Source organism: Chiroxiphia lanceolata, chromosome 8 (assembly GCF_009829145.1).
Source record: "Chiroxiphia lanceolata isolate bChiLan1 chromosome 8, bChiLan1.pri, whole genome shotgun sequence".
NCBI lineage: Eukaryota > Metazoa > Chordata > Aves > Passeriformes > Pipridae > Chiroxiphia > Chiroxiphia lanceolata.
In genome coordinates, this window is record NC_045644.1 from 18842973 (window position 1) to 18865251 (window position 22279).

Sequence of the window (22279 nt, forward strand, 5' to 3'; positions counted from 1 at the left end):
GTGCTGTTCTTGGCAATAGCAGCTTTCTGTCCTTGCCTGAAGGCTCAGGCAGGCAATCACTCTCCATAGAAAAAGCCCTGAAAAGTTTGTAGGCAGGCACCAGCTTATTAAGCACAGGCAATCTGAATTTGAAATAATGAGCCATGGCCTTACCTCCTGGGGAGGGGAAAGGGCCATGAGAAAGAGCAGTAATTCAGCTCTAAGGATAGCTGGACTGTGGGAGGGAAGCACTTGTGGGGAGGGAATTAAATATTAAAAAATTAAAAAGCCATAGGCTCTCTAATTACTTGTGGAATACCACTGAGTGAGCACAGGGTAAAACTGACAGGATTGTGAATAGTGCAGTGGAAGCACTACAAATGGTAGCATCTCTCTCCTGAGAGGAGAGTCACCTGCTACTTTTAGTACCTGTATAAATGTATTACTTTTCATTGCAGGATTGCTACCAGAATGATGACTTCTTCTTGTAAGCTTTCCCTTTATATTCATGGTAGTTGATAGGCAAGCATAGCAGCATAAACAGCCTAATTTGTTTTTTCCAACTCCCTTCAGTATGAGCAGGAGTAGTTTGAGGTAATGATAAGGGCACACTGTGGTGGGAAGGGGAAACTCCTTGATGAGGCCATAGTGTGAGCTGTCTGCTCATCTGGAAGAGGAAAGGATCTGTGCCTAGACTCTGCCCAGGCCTGCACATGTTGAAGGTATTTAAAACTAATGTGGGGGAGGGAAGCTGCTGCTGACAGTCTTTCTAAACATGTTTTCCTTCCACAGGGCTTTTCTTGTGCATCCCTTGTGCCCAAAAAGCAGTAAACTGTTCTTTATGAAGAGCTAAAGAGAGGAGATACTAGGTTTTTGGTATGGTTGAAAAGTGTTTCTTGTCATATCCTTCCTCTTAAATGCAGGTGTTAAGAATTGTTATGCTTCAGGTAAGATTGTCGTCCTGTGAACTGGTATTGAAGTTACCAAAAAAACCAAAATCTGTGGTTTGGGGATGAATGACAAGAAAGATGTGTATGTTGTTTCTAAGGTGAGAACTAATTTTGTTTTACAAGGAAGAATTGGGCTGATTACTATCTCTTTAGGTGAACTATAGACACAGGGCTAATACTCCTTTGCAGACCTCCAGTTTACCCTATTAACCAGTGACATCTTGTCACAAATACTTATGGGTAAATAATCTGAGTCCTTAGATTCAGAATATGAATTAGTGTAAGAATAAGGATTCCTGATTTTATTCTGCCTTTGTCCCCCAAATCAATGCTGACAGTGTGGCAACTGTTGTATGGAGAAGGAAGCAGAATTTGGTTGCAGATGGAAAACAAGTACAATGATGTTGAAACAGGCACACCTAGCTGTTGGTTCAATGCTATGTCCTGAAAAGTAAGGTAGGAATGAATACCTCCCTCATCTTTGGATGAGGGAAAGAAGAGAAATACAATGTTATGGCTGGATTTTGGAAGTTTACTGTTCAAAGTGCCTGGGTCATTGTATCACTTCATCTTATTGCCCGTTCCTGGCTAAAGGCCTTCAGAAAGTTTTCTGTACTCTAGATTATTTTTTCAGTCCAGAATAATTTGGGGAAGTAACATCTCATGGAGCATGGTGGACAAAGGTCTTTGGTGCTCATAGCATCAGTGTTAGGTATCAGTGACGCTGGCAGGCACTGCATGTCGGAATAACACGAACCACGTGCTTGGCATGGCACAGACATTAGTATTTATCAAAAACGTGGGTGACTGGGGTGCCTCTGGCTAGTCCTGCAGTGAACCTATGCTTGTGCTGCACCTGTAGTGCTGTAGAACTGTGGTCTTGATCAGAACTCCGGAGTATTTGATGCTGTTCGAGCTCAGGTTACAATCCCAGCTCCAATCTGAATGTTACCATGGTCAGCATATTTTGTTTGCTCCTTAAGCCACTATGGCTGGAAAGGTTATTAAAAATTAATAGTCATACCCATAGGGAGGATTTCAAGGGGCTGTTGCTGATTGCAGAGGGAGTACAAAGTATTCATTCAGTTTTCCTTCTGTGACCTGATTTGACTCATTAAAATAGCAGGAAGAAAAAAATCTTAGATATTTACTGGAATGATAGAAAGTTAACTTTTCTTATAGAAAGGTCTCACCTTGTCAATATAATGTAGGAATGTAAGGCTGGGTGTATCAGCAGAAGGGAAGAACAGAGTGGATGTAGAAAGAAAGGAATAAGACTTCTCTCCTCTGGCAGCAGTGAGCTGTAGTTCAGTGTAGATGTCCACAGAACTATGAGAGCTTTGCCAGCAACAGAGCTGCCTTCAGCAGTGCTTGTCAGGAAGGCAGTTCTAACCAACCAGATGGAGAAGATTTACAGCGTTCAAGAGATTCTGCCAGGGTTCAGTTGGAGTGGAGAGCTGATGTTTAGGATTGCTAGACAGTTTTGTAGGCCACAGTATGTGACAAGTGCATGTGCTTTAGAGTGACACACCAAATAGCTGTGACCTAAATGCTGATCTGTCCTCTGAATAGTCTGCAGTGGATCCTGTTGAGAGCACTCAGAGGATGGTGCAGATAAAGGGACCTTAAATATGGTCTGCTGAGAGCAGTTCTGTACTTGGGCAACCTGTCAATATGGTTTGTAACTCTGGTTTTTCAATAACAAAGGACACAGTGTTGAATTTGGTTACACTGGTTACAGAGTCTACTCATGATCAGAAAGAAGAATAAGTAAGAATATGCTTGACTATGCCCCCAACCCTACAAAAAAAAAGAATAAAAAAGTAGTAGACTTGAACCTGCTGTCTACTGGTGTAGATTATCATAAATCTACCACTCCATAGTGGTCCTCTAGGTTCTGTGTGTCCCTTTCAGTACATAAGAAATAATTTAAGCATGTGAGTATTACTTGAGTGACGAGTGTTCAGGTCATGGAACTTGTAGCTCTCTAATTTTGCCTTAAGAGTACAGAGTATTACGTTGTTGTTCCTTGTCTTCTGTGTTTATATTCATGGACTTCGAGAAAGCTGTGCTAAATAGAGTGCTTAAAATATGACCTGCAGCATCCTCCTATTGCTAGGAGGGAGAGGAGGCCACTGTTAAAGAAGAAAAAGATGGGAGCATGATAAATGGTTGTGTTCTGATGTATTTTGTACACTCTGTTATGGAGAAGCTGACTCATGCTGATGCATGAGTTTGGGTTTTTTGCTGTACTGAAATACTGAAAGGCAGGCATAAGAATTGCACCACTCAGTGTGATATCTTCTATTGAGAAGTAAAGAGCTGGTACTTGGGGTGCTAAATGAATGATATCTTCATTCCTTGTCCTATCACAGATGTGTTTGCTATAGTTTCTCTGAGCTGTTCTGTAGGCATTTTTATTCACATTGTACAGATGCAGCCATGCTGCTACTACAGATGCACTGGGAGCAGTAAAAGCAGAGATGGGAATGGTGGGGTTCAGCAACCAGGACTTAAACTCTTCAATGAAGAATTTGCACCTTGAATACTATGTCCAGTTCTGGGCCCCTCAGTTTAGGAAGAATGCTGAGGTGCTGGAGCATATCAAAGAAGGGCAGCAAGGCTGGTGAAGGCTCTGGAGCACAAGTGCCTGTGAGGAGTGGCTAAGGGAGCTGGGATTGTTTAGCCTGGAGATTAGGAGGCTCAGGGGAGACCTCCATTTTGGTTTGGATCAATGCCTTTGCAGCAGATCTCCTGACCTCTCCTACCCTTCATGCTTTGGATGGTGTTTTAGCATAGTCTCGTAATCACAGAATATTCTGATTTGGAAGGGACCCACAAGGATCATTGAGTCCAGTTCTTAAGTGACCGGCCCATATGGGGATTGAACCCTCAACCTTAGTGTTGTTAGCACCAGGCTATGACCAGCTGAGCTTATCTCCAGTCTTGGATTACTTTTAAATAAAATGTACTCCAATGTTGGCAGTACTAGCTGTTCCTCCCTACTTGTTCTACCCCACACCCAGTGTGCTGTACTACTTTATAATACAGCCCTAGCCAGATGTCCTAGTTCTGCAGAGGAGGTGTAGGCTACCTCATCTGAATGCTGATAGTTCTCAATGGTTTCCCTCAATTCACTGTGGTTTTTTGGAATAGAGTCACTTCACCAGATCAGTTAATCAGTAGTTCAGTAGCAGAAAGAATCAAATCATCACCCTTGCATCTTGGTGTTTATCCTTGATCTAATTCCAGTGGTTTGGGAAGATTGGCATGGCTTCATGTATTTGCAGAGCACTTTTGGGAGCAGCTGGTGGTGGGTTATCTGCAGAAGTTCCTTTGTTGACAAGTGCAAAAACCCCCACATATTCTCACAACCTGATGCCCCTTTACTTACATGATGGCAGCAATGGATTGCCAAAATCCTTAGCTGTTCCTGAAGTCCAAGATGCCATCAATTTGTAACAATAGTTTGAAGATTAATTTAAATTGTTTTTAAGGAGTAAAGGACTAAATTATCCCTCTGACTATATGGGTTGTTTTTTGTCTTTTTTTTTCATTGTGTGTGTGGGGGTCGCATTGATTTGAGTTTTCCTTGACTTGTGGAAAGGCTGTGCATTAATGTGTATCAGTTTATGCTACTGTAGGTGTGTTCTCTGATGCAATAAAGACATTAACAGGTCATCAGCATATTTCACAGAAGCCTTGAACCTTTGTGTCACTCAAAAAGAGAACTGAGATTAAAGTTGATTCTTGTCTTCCCCCTGCTGCTTTGTTTAGGTGTGCTACCTGCATACTTTTGCAAGTAACTCTGATCATTAAAGTGGCTTTTATGGTCACATCACACAGGTCACTGGAGTATAAAATTATTTTTCTTATTTAGAATGTACCTTTTGCAGAGCTGACAATGCCATTTGTAAGCTAGTGAAAAGTCATAGCTGTTGAACACCACAAAGAAGTCCAAGATTAATTTCTTCATGCCAGTCAGGAAGCAACTTCTCTCAAAATAGTGTGTCTTTGCCTTTTGTTTCTGACTGTGTTCCATAAATACTGTACTGTAGGTGGAACAGAGGAATAGATTTTTTGTGTTCTACAAAGGGAGTGCTGTGAGATTGTTGAAGAGTGATGCAAAGACCTGAGCCAGCTCCATGACTCTAGAAAGGGTAAAGGCAACTTTAAATGTGTCCTGCTGTGCCTGAGTTTATGGCACGGTAGGGCTACACAGCTTTTAGTACCAGATGCAGTATGTGCATTTTAACAGTGTTGTTTGGGTGTGCTAACCTGCTAGCTGGCAGGAAATCTTGCATCCTTTGCTGCCAGGTACGGTTAGCACATTCACCCTTAAAACATGCTGATATAAAGAATATATGCAGTCTGATGTTATTCTTCAGAAGTCCTTGGTGCACCTGCAGTTTTCCAGTGGAAAAAACTACTGACTGATCTGGCAGTGCAAAAAAGATGAGAGAATAACCTTTATAAAATCTTGAAAGTCCAGAACCTTCAGGTTTTGGACTTAGAATTTCTGAGAGGGGATGAAATTGTGTTCTGGAAACAGAGTGTTGCTTCATTAAGAATTTGGGCTCCTTTTTGGGCATGCATCATCTACTACAATATATAATTCTTGTCAAAGTCCTTCAGGCTGGCTCAGAATCTTTGGCCATAGCTGAAACATGCTTTTTGGTCACTTCCTTGCTGTTCAGATCTTCCTTCATCCCTCTCTTGGGTATCTTTCTGCTCAAAAGAGTGTCTGTTTGGTGTGTGGGGTTTTTTGTTTGTTTTTGATTTTTGTTTTTAAACAGAATGCGCTCATCTATAGGTAAACAATCTGTAACAAAAGTTTGTGCCCTTCAGTGAAGGGCTGAAAGGTATTTTTGACAGCATGTATAACCAGTTTCTAGCAGCAGTTATCCCTAGTCTGAGAGTGCAATCATACTATAGTATAGTGAATTGTATTAGTTTATGTTGGATTTTAGGTTTATGAATTGGTCTTTGGGAATGCAGTTGTTCTTGCAGGCACTTAATAGCAAATAAATAGCTGTACAAACAGATCCTTCCTTCACACTTTCAGTCATTTTTTTTTTTTTTTTTTAACCTGGTTTGGTACTTTAAGTCTGGTTTCCCAACCACTGCAGAAAATACAAGGTTACGAGACTAACATATGTAAAGCTAATTGTCTCCCTGATTTTCCTTTGGTTGGACAGTAAGATTACAGAACTGCACTGCTTACAGTGTAATGCATGAATGTTTTCTTTTGGAAAAAATGATGAGTTTCCAGATCCATTTATTTTTCCTTTTGTATTTTTATTTTGGCTGAAAGAAAAAACAAGTTAAGGGAAGGAAGTAGAACATAGAACATCACCTTGCTCTATAAAATGTTCTGAGTAGACAGGTGGAGCTTTATTGAATAGAAGTGATGGAGCACAACCTGCTCTTATGGTAATGTTTCTGAATGTGGTAATTGTCCTCCAGATGACAAAATGTGAGCAGGTGTGTGGCTGTGTAGCACCCATTTGTTTCTGTACAGATTGCTGCTCTGTTTACCTTAAGGGAACGAAAAGCCCTTGCCAGTTCCTTATAACTAATATCCTTCTAGTTGCCTAAACACATCTTGTCACCAACCACTTCAAACGTTCTGTCTTTAATTTCTTTGCTCATTGTGTTTCAAGATGCTTAATTCTCAGATGGTGCTGAGGAAGTGTCTTGATTTCATTTATGCTTATTGATTCTGGTATCTCAACTATCAAATTCAAACGCAAATACAATTGTGTTATGGACACAGAAAAATCTAAACCAAATATTTGATTTCCTACAATTCAGTGAAAGGAAATTCAGTTTCTCTTTCTGAAGCATATTACTTGTGTTTCCAGTGAATCCTCTTTTGAGGCCAAGTTTGAATTAAATAAAATGACTGAGAATATTGTTTATAGGATGTGAAACCACTGCCCTTTGTGGGTAATACTTTAAACAAAGACTATATTACAAATAATAGTGTGTCACTGTGTTGTTAGACTGAAGACACACTAGAGCAAAGTGCCTTTACTGTAGGACAGTTGTTGGCCAAAATCAATTATAATGACTGTATTGATTTTTAGCTAACTGCCTATGAAATTTCAAAAGATTACAACTTTAATTGATATTGAATTGTGTTGACTTGATTGATTTCCACATCTGGTTTGAGTAGGTACTTACTGAGTGCTCAAATCTCTAGTGGTGTTCAGAGCTGAGAATGGGAGACGGAGAGCAGAAGAGATTGTATGATGTTGCCAGGCAGGATTGAACTGGGAAAGGAGGAATGGAAAGGGAAGATGATGTCTCTGTTATGTGCATGTTCAGGGTAGAAAGTAGATGTGAGAACAGGAATGTGTATGTAGCTTGGAGGCAGGTGCCCTGATAATAGGGAAATGAAGAGAATAAAGAAAGATTAGCTTTAGACAAGGCTGAGTTGGGATGGGGATAGGGATTGCTACCTCTGTAAGGATTAGCAGTGTGGGTCCATCTAATTTGACCCATTCGCTCCTTGGGATAATCTTTGAATTTACTATTAAAGACATGACAACCAATCGTGGGGGAGTTCATTTAGTGTAGCCCCAGGTATTTGCATAATGAGTGTTGAAGCATCTCTTCACTGCCTTTGCTCATATTCTTTCTCCCATAATCATCTGGATATGAGAAATTCCATGTGTCAGTGTCACTTCCAGTCAGAGGAGTATTTTCAAGGTCTGTAATTCTGATTCTTGCCTTTTATGACTTACCATTTCAAAATGGCTTGACTCGTTAGTGCCATCTGTGGGGTAGCAAGAATATGGATCTGCCTGGTTTGTTGTTACCTTGCTGTGCTGGAATTGCCTTGTTTCCCAGCTTCTGAGTGGATATGGAGTGGGTATATGGTTGGCATTTCAGTACTGTCACACTGTGCAAATGAATCCTAAACCTTTTTCCAAGGAGAGTTTGAATCCTTCCTACACTGATTTTGGTTTAGAACTTATATGTATGACTGAATCAATAATCGACTAACGACAATGTGAAGAGCGAAACCAAACTGTGTGGTGTTATTGAAAAGGCATTACTGGATCAGAACTCTAGGGCATGTAGAGTATTTGCTGAGTTGTTGTGAGTTGGATTTATTGATTTGTTTTCTTCCTTATGTTCTGCTGATTCCATAATTCTGTTCAATAGATGAGCATAAAGAATGTATTTCTACCATTAAGAATCAGGGGCTTGATGTACTGCATCAGACTATCAAAGCAGATATTTTGATCCCAGTAGTATGAGATACCCACTGCTTTAGAGGAAGGCTGTGCTCATCCGTGAAACTTTTCTTCTGACCTCTATGCAATTATTGTATTCTGTGAAGCATGCAGTGTAAACATCAGTGCTGTTAATAGCCATAAATAATTCCTCTTTCTGAAAATTTCTATCTGATCCATGCTGTTGACTTGCAGATGAAGTTGCTAAGTATCTCCCTAATGAAATTAACTATTACAGTCACAATCAGAAACTAAGGAAATGGAAAGCTAAGACAGCATGAAGAATTGACAACCATAGCAATTGACTGAGACAGGGTGCTGCATAAAATAAAATAAAAAAAAAAAAATATACATTCTCCCGTGAGTAATCATGAAAGCTTTTACTCTTGACTAAAATAGATAGTTGCTAGGTGAACTGTATGAATAGCACTGAAGGGTGTGTGGAAGTACAAAGTAACTTACTTAGGGTTATAGCAAAGCAAGATGTTTGATGTGTTTTTTGAGGTCTGTCAATATAGATGGTAGTTTTCCAGGTACGTAAAACTGATTTCTTTTTAGGCGGAGGGGTAAAATAGCAAAGGGTGCATGTAACTATATGCAAGTGAGGAAAACTGGAAACTGATGGGACTTTCACGCTTAAGCTGGAGAGTGCTACGGTACTTCAGTGTGGAGATGACTTAAGTGCTTACTGAAGTATGGATTTTGGTATTATTACACTAAATGGTTAGATTAGTAGCCAAGATGTTGCCTAAGAAACGTTATAGCGCTGTTGGTAAAAGCAAATTTTTGGGATATTTGCTCTTGTAATAACATAAGTTGTAACATGAATGTGGAACCGATTCTGGACAGTCTAAACCAGATTACAGTTTGGTCATAGTTGTAAAATGTGACCTGGGATGAAGCAGAGAAGTTTTGTTCAACTAAATTTCTGCAGGCCTCTGCAATAGAGACTCAAATGTGACCAGGGAGTTTTCTTACTGTGTGTGTATGAAATGGGATCCTCTAGGACCTGGTGGTGATGGGGGTGTGGGAAGGGGATGGGGATTTTTGGTAACTCTGTATCCATTTGTGAGAGGTGCTGTGCTGCCAGAAGGGCTGGAACCAAATCCTGACGATCTTGGCTGCATGTGGTTGTTGGTGGAAAGTGGTTGTTGATATATTTACTGGAATGATAATTCCTCTCTGTGAGAGCTCAGACTATAGTGTGCAAGCTTAGAGAATAAGCCTGGATACATCAAAGCCTGATCTTAAGGGAATTCTTTATTATGACTTTTTTTTCGAATTCTTTTGACTATGTAAAAATAACCAGAATTGAGAAGTGCTGGGTTACTTAAGAAAATCCAGGGGTTGCTGGTAAACTTTGCTCATGTAGGACTAATGCTGTATATGAGCTCAGGTTAAATTCAGCCAGCTATTTTAGCCAAAAATAAGGGAAGTATAATTCAAATAAAGCTATGATGCTGCAGCAGTGCTTCTTAGAATATTTCAACTTTTAATTTACATTTTTAAGTGAAGCTAATAACAAAATAAAAACTTGATTTCTTATAACAGGGGATAGTTATAAGCTGAAAGCTAATTTCTCTTGGCACAATACAAAACCAGTTATTCACAGTTCTGTTGAGAGTACCAGAATTTACCTTAGCAGTTCAGAGAAGTGGAAAAAAAAAAAAAAATCCATTCTGCCTATCAGACAGGGCTTTCACTGAGTCTGACATTTAAGACTAACAAAGTGATGTCATCTTCTGCCTATAAAACTGGGAAATTGTCAGGGGTCAAACTGAGTGCCTACAGGATGGTTACAGGAGAGGTGAGCAGATCCTTAAGCCAGAGTGAAAGGAGAAAGTATATGAAACGGTACAAGTGGAGATCGTGTCACTGAGACTTTTTTTATAATGGGAGGACGTGGTACTGTTCAGATCTGCCCTCTGCTGACAGAAGTGTTTAGTGGTGTTTAGTGTGTAGACGTGCTGGTTTATATTTCTTTATAAAGCAAAACATGATGGCCTGACTGCCAGATGATGAGGAAGGTCAAAGTAGATTTTATTACAGACACTAATGGAATTTCCCTCACTGGATTACACTGAGGAGGCTCTCCAAAGATCTGACCTAAGTCCGTTATCTGAGTCTCCTTATTTTGCAGTTTGCTTGATGGAAGAGAAGAAAAAGGATCAAGTTTGATGATGCAATTGTGATTATTTTAAATTATTTTTTTTCTTATCATTGTTTTTTATTTCCCAAATGCCACAACCTCCAAATTATTTTTCTTTCTTTGGCATGTTTTCAGTTTCATCAATGTGTGATGAGGCACCAGGAGCAGAAAGCAGTATCGAGTGGTAACATCAAGGCCATGTTGTAGTTGTCTGAACCCAAAAGAGGCAAAGCTAGACAGTGCTCTGAGAGGCAGAGTTGCCCTTTGTTGTGACAATCTGGATTAGCTGTAGCATATCAGGGATATGTGAATAAGAAGCTTGCCTGGTTTTTAGCTGCCTGGTTTTGTTTTGGTTTTGTTTTTTACAGTGTTAATGTAAGACATCAGTGATGTAGATTTACTGGTATTGGCTTCTAAACTAACACTTTGTTCCAAGTGAGCAATTATAAATTGTGCTTTAAGTTAGCTGACTGTAGAAAATGGGAAGGAGCAGGATCATGTTAGCACTAATGAAGGAAAATGGCATGAAATATTAAATAACTATTATTATAAGATACTTCATAAATCCAAAGGAAGTAGAGGTGAAAAGACCTATAAGGTCACCTAACCTATCCATTCTAGAGAACTGGCTTGCTGCCTGCAGTATATAATCATTATCTGCTATGCCAGACTAGCTCTAAATGCTCAAAACTTTAGTACTCTTACTGCAGGCATGTGGGAAGAGAATAGAAAGGGTCATGCATTTCTTTTCTATTTCTGAAACCTTTAGTCAGATTTACATGTTGATTTTTTTTTTTTCCTTTATTTCATCTTTTGTTTTAATTTTGTTTTTCTGCTTCGATGTCAGAAAGCCTTGAAGAGTGAGATGACTTTAATCATTCTGCATAGCTATGCTATCTATATGTCTTTTGTCTTTGTCACTTTGATTGATAATTCTCTTTTTGAATCTTTCCCACTTTTTAATTTTTTTTCTTATGGCAGCTGGGTTCACTGGCGAATCACCCCACAGTAGCAGTGTGTGGAGTAAGAATATTTTCTTATACTCTCTCCTTTTTTTTCCTTTTCTGTCCCCCCTCACCACACTTTTTGCACATCCTCATTGGCTAAATACGCCTTTAGGAGAGAACAATATCATTATTATAGAGCTGGAATTCAGTAATGATTTGCCACGAAGAAAGGTAGTATGAGCATTGGAGCCTTAGTGGAGGTATTGTGTCACTTTAGAAGGTTGGTGGCGTGAGCAGTACCAAAAAGGTGGTTTGTCTTTTGTTTGACTGTCATGAACTTGAATGTACACCCTGAAAAACAAGTACCTGCTCAAAGAGGTAGCATACATGTAATGCTCTATCCACATCTGAGAAGAAGGTATAGAACACTTATTTAGCCTCTCTGAGTGTTCGTATCCTTATTTATTTTTTTTTCATTTACTCTGTAATTGCCTTTTCAGCCCGGTCAAGGAGTTTGGTGATGGGTGAACAGATTGGGCCTCCCTCCAGACCTTCTTCTCCAAACCCTCAAGAACGTGTGCTGAAGTGTGGCTGGCTAAAGAAACAAAGGAGCATTATGAAGAACTGGCAGCAGCGATGGTTTGTGCTGCGTGGGGATCAGCTCTTCTATTACAAGGATGAAGAGGAAACTAAACCTCAGGTATGACTTATTGGTTGTGACTTCTGTGTAGATCACAGTTACTGCTTTGATTGACAGCTCATTTCAGTTGCTTTCTATCCTCGCCAAAACAATACACGCTTAAGAAGGTTCAAAGGCAAGAGACATGGTAGGGAGACTTCTATCAGGCAAGTTGTAGAGCTTGGGGAAAGGTTAGAAGGTGTTTACTTACCCACTAGGGCATGCTGACCTCCAGATCTTAGTATGGTCATCTGTGAGACTGGAGTTTGACAGGAAGAGCCATGGAGTTCCAGATTCCTGAGGCAGGAGTGATTAACCTTGCTTAGTCAGCTGGGACTCATTACCTCCCAACTAATCCATTGTTCGCTGAGAGGTGAACCAGCTGTGTAGGGCTGGCTTGTGTGTGTAGAGGGGTAGGTTTTGTTACATGCTGGCATGAAGGCCTTGAGAATGGACTGTAATATGTTTTGCCATTGTGAGGGAAGGAGAGGGTGTTGTGCTATGGGATAAAGCTTATAGAGGAGATAAAGAATTTCTTATTCATCTTCTTCAAATGCCTGTAAAATACTCTTGCAGCATTTCAACTAAGGTTAATCTACTAGTTGCTGTAGTAGATTATGTATCATAATTCATGTAGTTATTTTTTGACTGTCAGGCCTTTAGCCAGAGTCATTGAACAGAGGGAATATAATTGAATAAGCCAGACAATGTCCCTGTACTTCTGCCTCCTGATGAGTCAGTACAGGCATTACAGAGTGACAGTCAGCCTGTGTAATATCATCACCATCCACACGCTCATTATAGATGATTATTGAACTGCTTGATGCAGCTGTGTGCTTGACTGTCACATAAATTTCATTGTAGAGTGAGAATGGAAATGAATATTCCCCTGTGGGCCTGATATAAGTATGGCAGATGAATGAGGATGTTGGCTGCATCTTATATCTTGCGCTCTCCTAATCAGGGATTTGGTCCATCATTATGGACAGCCTGCTGTGTAAAGGCTACAGACACTTGGACCTGATGATGTAGCCTGGTTACTCAGGATGCTGCAAGCAACAGCTGGATTTTATGCTTTTAGGCCAAGCACGTTATATTCATGTGCAATGGATATGGAGCACATGTCCACTGAGCACTTCTGAACTGTGTTAGTGAACATGACGAGGAAGAAACTGCCTCAGTAGTCATGTTGCAAAGTGTTTCTTTAACCCTGGCCCTTTTGGGGCATGGAGTTGCCATACATTTATCACCATGGGAAGCAGTTTTCACAGAATCGCAGAATATTATTGTGTAGGATGATAAAGGACTGTGTCCTGACTATTCTTTTAGGAATTGCAAACTAGGATTTGCATCTGACTTGAGCTAGGGCTGTATGCATCCCACAGGTGAGATCTACTTTTGTAACTTGTAGATAGCTATTGCTTGGGATTTTCTGGAATGAGGGGGCAATGGCACAGGGATGCCTACAAAGGAACACAATTGAGACCTTAGAAGATCTTTGTTACAGGCCCTGGAGATATTTGCATCAGTTGATATTAATCCCTAATTTCCTTTAGCCTGAAAGGTACTCATGCTTAATTTAAGTCTTTTTGTTTTATATATCAAGTGTGGTCTGCAAGCTTGTGTGCAAAAACTAAATCAGTAGCTGCACCAAAATTCCCATTGATCTTCTGCCTACTTGATTATTTATACATACTCTGGAAGAAGGTTGTATTCTTATTGTTTAGCTGATCAAGTCAAGTGAGATTTATGACATAATGTTTCAAAAGACAAACATGAAATAACAGCTTTTTGTTTATGGATGTTGCATTGCCTATTTTTACAAAAATCAGATTCTAAGAGGAAATTGCAGATGTTCTTCCCTTGATAATAATGCTAAAAAGATGGAGCTGTAATCTAATGGCAGGAGAATCACACAGGCTTTCTAGACTGAAGAGGAATTATTCTGTGGTCTTAATGGATTGAGTACTGTTGAGGGTGTGTGCGTTTGTGTGCCATATGACATAGTTGCAGTTGTGCAGCCCACTCAGAGTCCAGTGTTTAGAGGGTGGACTTGCAGACATTACTTTTCTTGAGTGTTTTCTCAGGTTGCCCCCATGAGGAAAGGGGGAAGGGAGGACTGACCTGCAAAGAGCTTTTGATGCTCCTACTGACTCTATCAATATATTGGTCGGTTTTTAAAGTAGCTTTGGGTTCATTTCTATTCCCAGGATAGGAGATAGCATGCACTCCTCCCCAGTTTCCAGGGGAACAGAAGCCACTGTGCAACTAATTCATTAACCTTTCTTTCAGTATTGACTTGGCATGATAAAAGGCTTTAGTGCATCTGCAGTGGGATTGAATTTTGCCCTCTAGAAAACAGCAGAATTTTCTAGAATGTGTTCTGGCCACTGGACTCTAAAGATAATGTTGTATGTTATACTTTTTTGTTCCATTTGGAATAATTTGAAATGCATCTCCATTTTTGTCATGTTGCCTTTCCAGTGTTTTCCTGTTATCTTTGGAATGCCTTCAGCATGTCTTCAAATCTCAGTGAACTTCAAAGTCAAATTGTAGGGCAATAGGATAGGAAGGGGAGGGTGCTGAAAGTTTATCCTATTCTGTTGACTTATTTTACATTAATTTTAAAACTCGCAACCGTTCTAGATAAACCTCTCAGTATGGACTTATACTAAGTGTCCTCCTACATTGTGTCCTTCCACAGTCTTATCCTAACACTAAGTAGGGGACAGGAACTGAACCTTGACACACTTCTGCAGCACTACCTAGAGAGCCTACTGGGAATTAGTGTTGATTCTGTTCCAGTCAGTGAGCAGAGATGGCAATGATGTGATCTCCACATAACACTTTGTAATGGGACACACAAAAGGCAGAATGAGAGTTGCAGGGCAGCTGCATCTGTAATGTGAAGTGGGGGGTCATAAAGCACAAACTTCGTGAATATTTTTATTCATTATACTGAATACCTGGAGAATACACATTGAGAATGGCAATGGGAGTCAGATATATAGATATACCTAGTTAGATATATACTAGTTAGATATACCTAGTAATAGCAGGACAGTTTTACATTTCTCCTTCTCCAAGGGGACTGCATGAGCCTGCACATCTCTGTCCTCTCAGACTATCCACAAGTTTCCTGAGCATTTCTTGTCAGTAAAATCCACCTAGTAGCTGTCTGTTTTTTCATTCTAATCTAGCGTGTACTTTGCAAGGTGAAGGAGCAAAGCTCTTCTTTCATTTGGAACAGGCTGGAATTTCATCATCGTTCAACTCATTGTGGAGAGTATTATCTGCTAATGAAGAAAAGTTTGGTTTGGTTTGGTTTTTTTCCTCTTGTGGAAACAGACATCCAACACCTGGAAAATATTTGAAATAACCAGATTTCATTGTTCTGTTTACTCCATCAGCAGGCTGGACTGTTGCTGTTACTCATACCTGTAGGTGCTCCTGTAAGCCTCAGGTCTAGTATGGTTTGTAGGTACAGCTTGACTGAAAAAATACATAAATCTGTTAAAGCCTTGGTTTAGAGGTTATGAACATGCATTAAGCTTTGAAAATCTTCTGTTCATTTCCCAGTACTGACTCTAGAAGTTTTTAAGGGCTGTTACTAACAAAATGTTTCCCTCAAACAAAACCTAGCTCTAGTAATGTTAATGCAGCAATGTCTGCTGGCAGCCTGAGCCAGCAAGTCATCCTTCTTTGTCTGTTATTGACACAACCATTATTGAGTGTCCAGGTGATGAACAAGAGAGGTAAGAGAGGTCCTTTAAAAGTTCATGCCTGACTACATCTGGGAACGTTCTTCACAAACACCTAGGAAAGTTTCCCTTGTTACGTTTCCTGGTCTAAGACAAAAGGATCTGAGACAACAATTGACTTATCACCTGAAATGTGGGATCTATCCTTTAGCCTGCTTTAAATCTGAGGCAGTTTGGCTTCCATCTCTTTTACTGAGGCTATGGCTGTCTGGTCATGGATTAGCTTGGACTATATGATCCTTAGAACTCAGGGTTGGAGATTATTCATTGGTATGAAGCTGTTGCAGAAATTTTGTTCTGTGTTTAGTTAAAATAAAGATATTTCTGTATTCAGTTCATCATCCTTAGCCTGGGATTCAGAAACCCATACCTGAGGGCAGATTTGAGTCCCACTATTTCCCCCTTCCAGTCTTTTAAGGATTTGTAACAGTGACTGAAGTGCTGTTTTAAAGGTAAAGGTATGAGAATTAGGATGATCAGTGTTTTGACACCAAGTGTATTTGTTAAGGGTCTCAGACAAGTAAAGGAAGCTTTTTAGTCATGTTTCCTGTGTCACAGACTTTCTTTACCAAATACTGGCTCTAAAGAACCTGGTACAGGCAGGATTTCTCTGTTGATCTTGTTAGGGAGAACTACAGTAACACCATTAATATATGAACACTTGTCCTCTTTAAGATTCTCCCTCAAAGCACCAAGGCCCCCAAAGGGTATAAGGTGGTGTTATCATCAAAAAAGGGTTTTGAGCCTCCAGCTTAGTGGAAGGTCTGCAACCTCTTGCCTTCCCCTTGAGCTGTTCAACCATCTCAGGCTCCCAAAGCCTGAGGGAGGGAGGAATAACTCGGTCGTGAGTTGATGTTTATTTCTGGGGCATGCTTTGGCATATATCAAGTTAGACTTTGGGGAATTTAACCTGATTTAATCCATCATTAATTTACTTCCCAAGCAAGATTGCTAATGCAGTCTGAGTGGCTGCTGGACAAGGACACATGAATCTGTTTGAATTCAGTAACATCTTTCTACCAGTGACAGCAACTGTCAGAATTGATACACCCTCCCTGTTAAGATAAATTACTTTTTTCTACCTTTTCATCTTTGTTTGTTTGGAGTTCCCCATAGCTTGCCAGGCAGATTGGACAGCTGTGAGCTAGGCCCTCTGTTACCCTCTGGACAAGTTTTTTTGTCCCTTGAAAGGACTGTTTATAGAGAGAAATCAGCAGAATTTGCTGGTGTGCAGAAGGAAAAGTGCAAGAAGCTGATCTGAAAATCTTTGCTATATATACACTTATAATCTAAGAATACTATCCATACATGGGCCTATTTTGCAGGCTTTTCTTGTTTTTCATAGGTGAAGTGAGCATCTCTCAATTTTAATTTCTGAAAAATCATTCTTCTAGGTCTTTTACACATAAGACCTGCTCTTTTCTGGTTTGTTATGCTACCAGCTCAGTTTGCTGCAACTTCATTGCACAACTGAATGAGGTGCATACTGGTAAGGAAAAAGTAGCTTTACTGATGTACAATACACTTTTAATTGAAGGTGATTAAACTGTGAGAGTAAGAGACAAGTCATTTCAATGAAAACTTTTTAGAGAATATATGAAATCAAATACCTCCTAAAAAGGATCAAAAAGAAAGTATATTTTGATTGGGAAATGCTTTGGTTTAGGGTGTTATTTCAGGCAATTTATGCCTCTGTAATCTCTTCTAAAGTAAACATCACCCTCACTGTCTCACTGAAGAGGGGGCAGGTGACGTTGCACCATATGGTGCATCAAGCATGGGTAAAAAAGTCCATTTGCTTAGTTTTGTTGCAGGAGAATGGTGACTGAGTCAAGCAAAGTACAACCTTTGGAAAGCATTACAGAGTGAGAATTTGGTTTAACCCTTTGACTTCATCACTGACTTCAGATTCCTGCGGGAAGATGGGTTTTCTGAAACTCTAGTTTGACAGTGTTCTTCTATGAACTGCTCCTGCTCTTCACTGTAAATACACTCCCCTCCTGTATATACTGCTGTGCATCTTCACCCTTCCATACTATAAAACAGCAAAAAGCTAGCTTGTATATCACTGGGTTTTGCCTAAAGTATGTGTGACCCAGAAATACTTGTTTTCCAGGTTTACTAATTTAGGCTAAGGGAAAGAACCCTCCACAAAAGTGTTCCTTTTTCTGAAGTAACAGAGGGTTTGATTCAGAGTCCTGACTTCTGCTTGATTATAAATGCGAGGTTTAGGCAACCATTTCAAATGGGAATTTATGCTTGCTTTATACTATACAATAAAAAAGGCCCAACTTTTCTTTTTTTTTGAGGAATTGTAGACACCTGTTTTGAGATGGGTTAGTTTTGCTTAGAGGGCTTCTTAAGAGAGGACTGTACCTTAAAATAAGAGATAGAGTTCAGTTACTGGGTCTTTAAGAGATTTTCTTTCTACAAAATGTAATTTTTTCCTCCAAAGAAAGCAGCTGTTAACAGTTAAGAGAATTACATCTTGTGATGGAAAACTATTACCAGCTTTCAAATGGTAACTGAAGCTCTGAAAGTCTAATCAGCTGGGATCAACTGATACCATATTAGTTTTTATTGCCATATTTGCAGCTTCTGTTAATAAAATAGTGACCTGACAGTGTAAATTTACAACTGAGAATGCATAAACATCAAGTTTAAGTTAAATTAACAAAATAATTACTTGGAATTTGGTGGGTTTATTGTTTCCTTGTTTGACTTCCCCCTCCCCCCAGTCAGCTTTCTGAATTTTTTCAGGATTCTTTTTTGTGTTTTCTGAACATTCTTTTCTTAGGCTGTTCTGAAATACTTTGTGGTTTCATTTGTGTAACTAAGATTTTTAAATTTTCTTCTGCTTGTGCTACCAATTCCCTAGGCATGTTCCCTGTATTCCTAAAAGTGGGAGGTGTCTGAATTTCTGTATGCAGCATTAAAACTTTGTCCTATTCTTCATAAAGGAGCTTTTCAAAAGAAAGAATTGTGACTCTACCACCTATCCATGTGCCCTTACGTGCTTCAACCTCAGATTAACATAGGAGCTACTTCTTTTGCTCCCCTCTCTTCATAGAACTTTGTTCTGTGGGAAGGCAAGCAGATACTTTTATTTAAGTTTTGTTCATTTTACCTCTTCAGTGTGGTGTCTCTAGGAGAATGCTATGTAACTACTTTATAACTTTTGCATTCAGTATGAAGAGGAGATGAGGAGGGAGCATGAACCTCTCAGTGTACATCCCATTAAATCATTTTTGTTTCAAAGAACTACTTGATAGAAACCACACTAAGAAAGCAGTCCTTCTGCTCAAGCCACAGAGAGTGCTCCTTGGCAAAATATCCTAAGCACTGGGTAAAAGAAAGATTGAGGGTCTTGCCTTCAAAACTCATGCTGTGGTCAGTTGGTCACTGTTTGGTCCTTGTTCCTGGCTGACATAGTATTCCATGTGGATCTCATGAGTTGATCTTTGTGTGGATCTCATGAGTTGCAGTACACACAGGGCTTTAATTTGCCTGATAGCCCTGAGGGATAGCTAAACACAGAAGTAGGTTGCTGAGTGTACAGTGTCATGGGAAGTGAGTTTTGTTTTGTGAAGAACAAAATTTGAGTACTTGTGAGACATTTTCAGTTTGCAACAAACAACTCCTATCAAAGGAGCAAGTCACTTTAATAGGATGGCTTGTCAGAACTGGAATGTCAGCTTGTAAACCTACATGACTTGGAGCTTATTTCCTAGCTGAAGTATTTTCCATCTCAGGCATTACTGTTGTGGTATTTTATTTTGTAGTAGTTTTTGAATGTTCTGTGTTCAAAGAAAAGAGTAAAACTTAATTCCTTTACATTTAATACAAGCTGGCTCCTTGGGCAATTTTAGTAGTTTTCTGAACAAAGCATCTTGAGGAAAATGTATTCCCAAGGGGAAAAACCATAGAAGTTACACCATAATAGTTGGAATGAAAATTAACACGTCTGGCTTCTTTATTTTATTGAGAAGATTTCAAATGATGGTGAGTTGTCTTTTATTAGTTAAAATTCTGCATTGTGTGTCTCATGAGACACTAATTGTATTACTCAGTTTTATATGGATTTGTTTTGATTACCAATATTATGATGGTCCAATGTGCCTTGGATTTGGTTATTGCCAGATTGGTTGGTGAGAACATAATTATGCATGTTTACTAGAGAGATGTGTGGAAAAAGACAATTATCAAAACAACTTTCTTCACTTTCTGTTCAGTGAAAAAAAAATGCTTTGGACCCAGTTTCCATTCCAGGTCAGTTCAATGCATGAGTAGGAACTCCTGATTACCCCATTCATGGCTTAACTCTTGAGAGTTCCAGTTCTTATTGCCTTTTGTCTGCCTTACTGTGAGTATATGCTGAAGAATGTTAGCTGGAAACCCTTTAAAATGTCAAAGATTAAATGCTTGTTCTACTCATGTTTCTGGACAAGAACTCCCTGCGATCTCTTTTTCAGCTTTACACAGATGAAAAGGACTTTATTCACTTTGAAGATACTATGTCACCAACTATGCAGAATTCCCAAACTGGAATAGAGTGTGTTAATTATGCTTGGGCTCAAAGTGGAAATGAAGCTGAATATTGGCAGAATTTGAACTTGGGAAGTAAAGGGGCTCAAGTTTCCTTCTAGGGAAACTATAGTCTTCTGGGATAAAAGGTAGTCCACTGCTTTGCAAACCTGAATTAGCTGCTTTCCTCCAGTATCTCCCTGGGAACTTCTGTGTACTGAGGATCTCTGGAAAATGGTTCATTTTATTCAACTGCAGAAATAAAGATACACAGTAGAACTTCAGCCATCTTGTTGGTGACTGAAGTTTCATGCTGCAACCTGAAATTAAAGGGTGAAGGAAGAGTAGATGTAATGTAAGACAAAATTATTGCAAAGGATAATTAGTTATGGAAACCAAGGAGAATCACCTCCACATGCTTAGAGTATTGTTATCCCAGAGGAAAGAGCGTTTGACCAGAAATGTCCAGTGTGAGAGAAAGGACAAATAAAGCATGACCAGCTTAATCTTTTCTTGTTCAGAAATGTGGAAAGAAGTTGGGCTCAGTGGATGAGCAAGGCTTAAATTTGCTATGTATCATATCATCTTTCTTTACTGTTTTGGTGGCTTTTCCCTTTTTACTAATGTTTGTGTCCTTTACAGGGTTTGATATTACTGCAAGGCAATCAGGTGAACGAGCTGCCACCTAATCCTGATGAACCAGGAAAACATCTCTTTGAAATTACCCCAGGTATGCCAGCATTTCTTAGTGCTTTCAACATAACATCACTTTATTCCCATCAATTCTCATTAATGATAATCGAATTGTACTGATCATTTCACTCCGAAGTGTTTGATACACTCACCAGATTACCTAGTGAGGCTGGGAAATGGGACTTGACAGGTTACACAGTGTTCTTTGTTTTGGATAAAAATACTGCCATGGTACCTCATTTTTATTTCATGGTAGTTGAGATGCATAATGCTCCTTGATTTTTCTGTTTGGAGGGGGCTTCTTGCCTGGAGTGCTGTGTGGTCTCTCAAGCTGATGTTTTTTTCTGGTTATTTAGGGAGAAACTGATACAGAACACACCACAGAATTTATGGAAAAGGGGCATGCAGTATCTGGATTTAATTTCTTTCATGTATACTAGCCCTCATGTATACTAGTTTCAGAGGTCAGGGAGAGAAAAAAGCTTCAAAACATTTCTTTTTGGATGAAAGGTTAAAAAGAACAGATGAACTTCCAAGGAAGAGAGGTAGAAATTTTATTTGACAGAAAGTATAATGATCAGTTTAATGTAGTATTAATGTAAAACTTTTGCAATCGTTTTAGCTCCCATGTAAATGCTTCCTTGGGACAGGGTTGGTACCTCCAGTGTATATTTGAAGTTAAGTTCTCTGTTGTAAGATAGGAGCAATTGTATTCACTTTATTCAATTCTGATTGTATTTGGGAGAGGACCATCCCTGTGCATAGATTTGAATACACTTTTGGAGATAGTTTCAGGTGGCAGGATCTACAGAGAAAACAAACAACCTGTTGCACCACTAGCAGTTTTAGAGCAGAGGAGTGAGAAAGATGAACCGACTTATTCCTTCCACAACTGTCTCCCAATACTTGAAGATTGAGTTCCAGGAAACAAGAAGGGAGACAAGTGTGACTGTGTTTAAAAAATTATGTGTGTGCACTGACTCAGTCATGCTTTTCCTCCATGACCAGCTTCTCCTGCATGGGCTGCCTGTCCATGCTGCTCGGCATTGTCTGTTCACCCACAGTGGGGGTGGTGTCAATAGGGTAGATAAAAGTAATTACATTAAGCTGCCTCTTTTTTTAATGGAAGGGAGAACACAGGGAACACTTGTCCCTGTATTTGAATGTTATTGCTGTGGAGGCACGTGTCTTTTTACCCATGTCTTTGGGGTCACTGTCCTAATGCCCAATTAGGCTGGTTTAAAATGTGCCTGCATTGCACACCCCTCTTGACACAGTATCAGGCAGAGCAAGAAGAACAGGCAGTGCTGTAAGGTTTTCAATTACATCAGCAGACACTGTTATGCAATGATT

The 22279-nt window shown here is 39.6% G+C and overlaps 1 protein-coding gene across 3 annotated transcripts in view; it reads left to right on the forward strand.

Moving 5' to 3' along the window:
• The window catches only part of ARHGAP22 (Rho GTPase activating protein 22), a 145693-nt gene that overhangs the window by 7770 nt on the left and 115644 nt on the right, over positions 1–22279 (forward strand). For all 3 annotated transcript variants that reach the window (XM_032695362.1, XM_032695360.1, XM_032695361.1), the window contains exons 2-3: positions 11770–11969; positions 20876–20963. In XM_032695362.1, coding sequence (XP_032551253.1) covers positions 11770–11969; positions 20876–20963 — 288 coding nt within the window. The remainder of the gene's footprint in view (positions 1–11769; positions 11970–20875; positions 20964–22279) is intronic.